Source organism: Danio aesculapii, chromosome 10, assembly GCF_903798145.1.
Source record: "Danio aesculapii chromosome 10, fDanAes4.1, whole genome shotgun sequence".
NCBI lineage: Eukaryota > Metazoa > Chordata > Actinopteri > Cypriniformes > Danionidae > Danio > Danio aesculapii.
Genome location: NC_079444.1, coordinates 10305819 through 10308998, shown reverse-complemented (window position 1 = coordinate 10308998; position 3180 = coordinate 10305819). Strand labels below are relative to the sequence as shown.

The 3180-nt window shown below is 31.8% G+C and overlaps 1 protein-coding gene across 1 annotated transcript in view; it reads left to right on the top strand.

Annotated features, from left to right (window-relative positions):
- mrrf (mitochondrial ribosome recycling factor) overlaps positions 1-2531 on the top strand; it is a 36118-nt gene extending 33587 nt beyond the window's left edge. Inside the window, exons 6-7 of the mRNA XM_056467184.1 lie at positions 280-439; positions 1986-2531. Coding sequence (XP_056323159.1) covers positions 280-439; positions 1986-2063 — 238 coding nt within the window. The 3' untranslated portion in view covers positions 2064-2531. The remainder of the gene's footprint in view (positions 1-279; positions 440-1985) is intronic.
- Positions 2532-3180: the final 649 nt, after the last annotated feature.

Genomic DNA, 3180 nt, shown 5'->3' with positions numbered 1-3180 from the left:
CTAATTACCCTAACCTGCCTAATTAACCCAGTTAATTCTTTAAATTGAACTTTAAGATGAACACTAGCATCTTGAAAACATCTAGTCAAATATTATGTACTGTCAACATGGCAAAGATAAAGTAAATCAGTTTTTAGAAATGAGTTATTAAAACTATTATGTTTAGAAATGTGTTGAAATTGGGGGAACAATATACAGGGGGCTAATAATTCAGGATGGCTAATAATTCTCGTTTTTATTGGTGTATTTTAGGTCCTAAATTGATTGTTTGCCTTTCAGGGTTACTCGTGAACACCGGGAGAATCTGGTGAAACTGGCGAAGCAGTTCAGTAATAAATCTAAAGACTCGCTGAGGAGAGTCCGATTAAATGCCATCAGTCAAGTGAAGAAGAGCAAAGATGCCGTTTCTGATGATACCCTTCACTTGATAGAAAAACAGGTGATGCGCACTGTTACACACACTCATGCAAACCCTTTCATGCTATGTGAAATTGCCGTGCCATGTGGAATTGTTGCAGTAACAAAATGACAGAAATTCAATAAAGAAGCAAACAAATATCAGCTAATAGTATTTTTATTTATAGTAGAAATCTAAATAAAATGAAAATCAATAAATTAAATAATAAATTACAATCAATAATAGATTTGATGTTATTGTTGTTATGAATTATTATTAGCAGAAGCATTGATAAAAGTAATCCATTTACTAATATTAGATTTATTAGGCAATAGATATGAATTACAAAATAGTAGACTTGAAGTAAACAAAAAAATGTTTTGTTGTTATTATTATTAAAATTATTATTTATAGCAACTGTACTATAAAATAAATGTACACATTTTTTAAAATTATTAATATTAGTGTTTGGCAAAAATTTATCGCATCCAAAATAAAAGTTTGTTTTGACATAGTTTGAGTGTGTGTGCTGTGTTTATTTTGTGTAAAGAAAGTTGAAAAAAAGAGAAATTGTTTATTTATATTTAGATGTATATGATACAAATAATATATACATTTTAAATATCTATGTAACAAACTTTTTGTATAGTTTGGTTTCAGTATATACAATAAATGTGTATATACTGTATAATGCATTGCACACACATGTATATTATGTCAAAACAGCAATCAAAACATTCTTTGCCCAGCACTAAATATATATTAATTTTATTCTGGAAGTGAACTACTCCTTTTAAAAATATGCATAAATGATTACAAAAAATAGTAGTCATAGTTGTTATAATGTTAAGAATGTAATGTGTTTATTGTTAATACATCAACAGTAATTAGAAAACATTGGTTGTACCATTATTATTATTATTATTATTATTAGTTTTATAAATTAAATCATGTCAATTATGAATGAAACGCCAACTTATCCAGCATATGTTTTATGCAGCGAAACCCAGTTGCAACCCAACACTGGGAAACACCCATACACTCTTGCATTCACACACATACACTACGGCCAAGTTAGTTATTCAATTCACCTATACCGCATGTCTTTGGACTGTGGGGGAAACCGGAGCACCCGGAGGAAACCCACGCCAACACGGGGACAACATGCAAACTTCACACAGAAATGCCAACTGACAAAGCTGGAGCTCAAACCTGCGACCTTCTTGCTGTGAGGCTATCGTGCTACCCACTGCGCCACCGTGACACCACAGTACTAGTGTTACTAGAAACAATAAATACTGAGCAAAATATAGTTTTGCAAATACCTGTTAGAAAGTAGTACAATTAATAACAATAAATAATAAAATGTACATTATAGTATTCATCATAAATGAGTAGTAAAAAATATAAATAGATATATAGATATATAGATGAATAATAAATAATATCATTATCATGAATCAAATATTAAATGAAAACAATCGCCAGTTGCAGGAACATGTAATTATGTACAAATATTAATGCATTTACAATATGTGTAACCAATAACCATATATCTATTCCACCATTTTCTCTCTAAAATCACCAGATTCAACAAATGACAGACAGTTTCACAGCAGACATCGATAAACAGCTGGCAACTAAAACCAAAGAGTTACTCGGATGACAACAAGGCCTTCAAACTTACACAACACCTATTAAAACCCAACCATCCCACTATCAGGTCAAACTGGAACAAAAAAAGCAGCTAATGAACTCACTGACGGAGGCACTGAAGGTGGTGTTTTGGAGGGTGTTTTTCCCTCATGCATAAACAGATGTTGGCGTGGCACGTCAGTGGTTTATGGTGCTCCTTGTGTTCTCATCTGCAAACAAACAAACGGAGGACAAATGAAGTTTTAATGTGATTTGAGGTACTCCTCCTAATCAAAGCGATGCCACAAACGTGGTGTTTATGTCGAAAACACCGCACTGAATGTAAATGCTGTGGTGAAAGTCACACAGGGTGAACAACGAGTGCGCGCATGATGTCAACATTTGTTTCACATTTGCAGCCCAAAAATAGTCATTATTTTCAGTTATGTGATCTGATCTGCTAATGTAAACTGATTAAAATGCATCGGTTGTTGTTGTGTTTGTTTGTTTGATGTTTCTTATCTTATTTATACATCCATTGTTTTTTGTTTATTAGTGTTGAAACATAAAGCCACTGTAAAATGGCACTATTATACTAAAACTGAAATCTCAAAGCTTTCAAAACTATTGATTCCATTTAGTTGACAAATATTCCAAAAAATGGTGGTTCCACCATTTTAGGCTCCCAGAGAACTTTAAATAGTTCTTAAAATAAGATTTTTAGTGTGTGAAGAACTGTTCAATAATCTACCAACTTTTTATTCAGCTAAAAATTACTTTTTGTAAACTAATAGATTTTCAAACACTCAAAATTGCTGCTTCAGAATCAGAAAGAGCTTTATTGCCAGGTATGTTCACACATACAAGGAATTTGTTTTCATGACAGAGCTTCTACAGTGCAACAGGATAACAGAGACAGGACAAAAAACAGATAATAAATATATTTTTTTAAAATACAAGTACAAGTAGCTTGTACAAACCACCTAATTTAGTATGAGTTAAAGTGACAATTCTTACATTTTTCTGGAGACAACATTATTGTTTTATGTTCAATCCACTTAAATTAGTCAAACTATTAAGTTAGCTTAATTGATTTGTGTTGGGACAACATGAAAGATATTGTTTGAAACCCAGCATTTTTTTTTTAC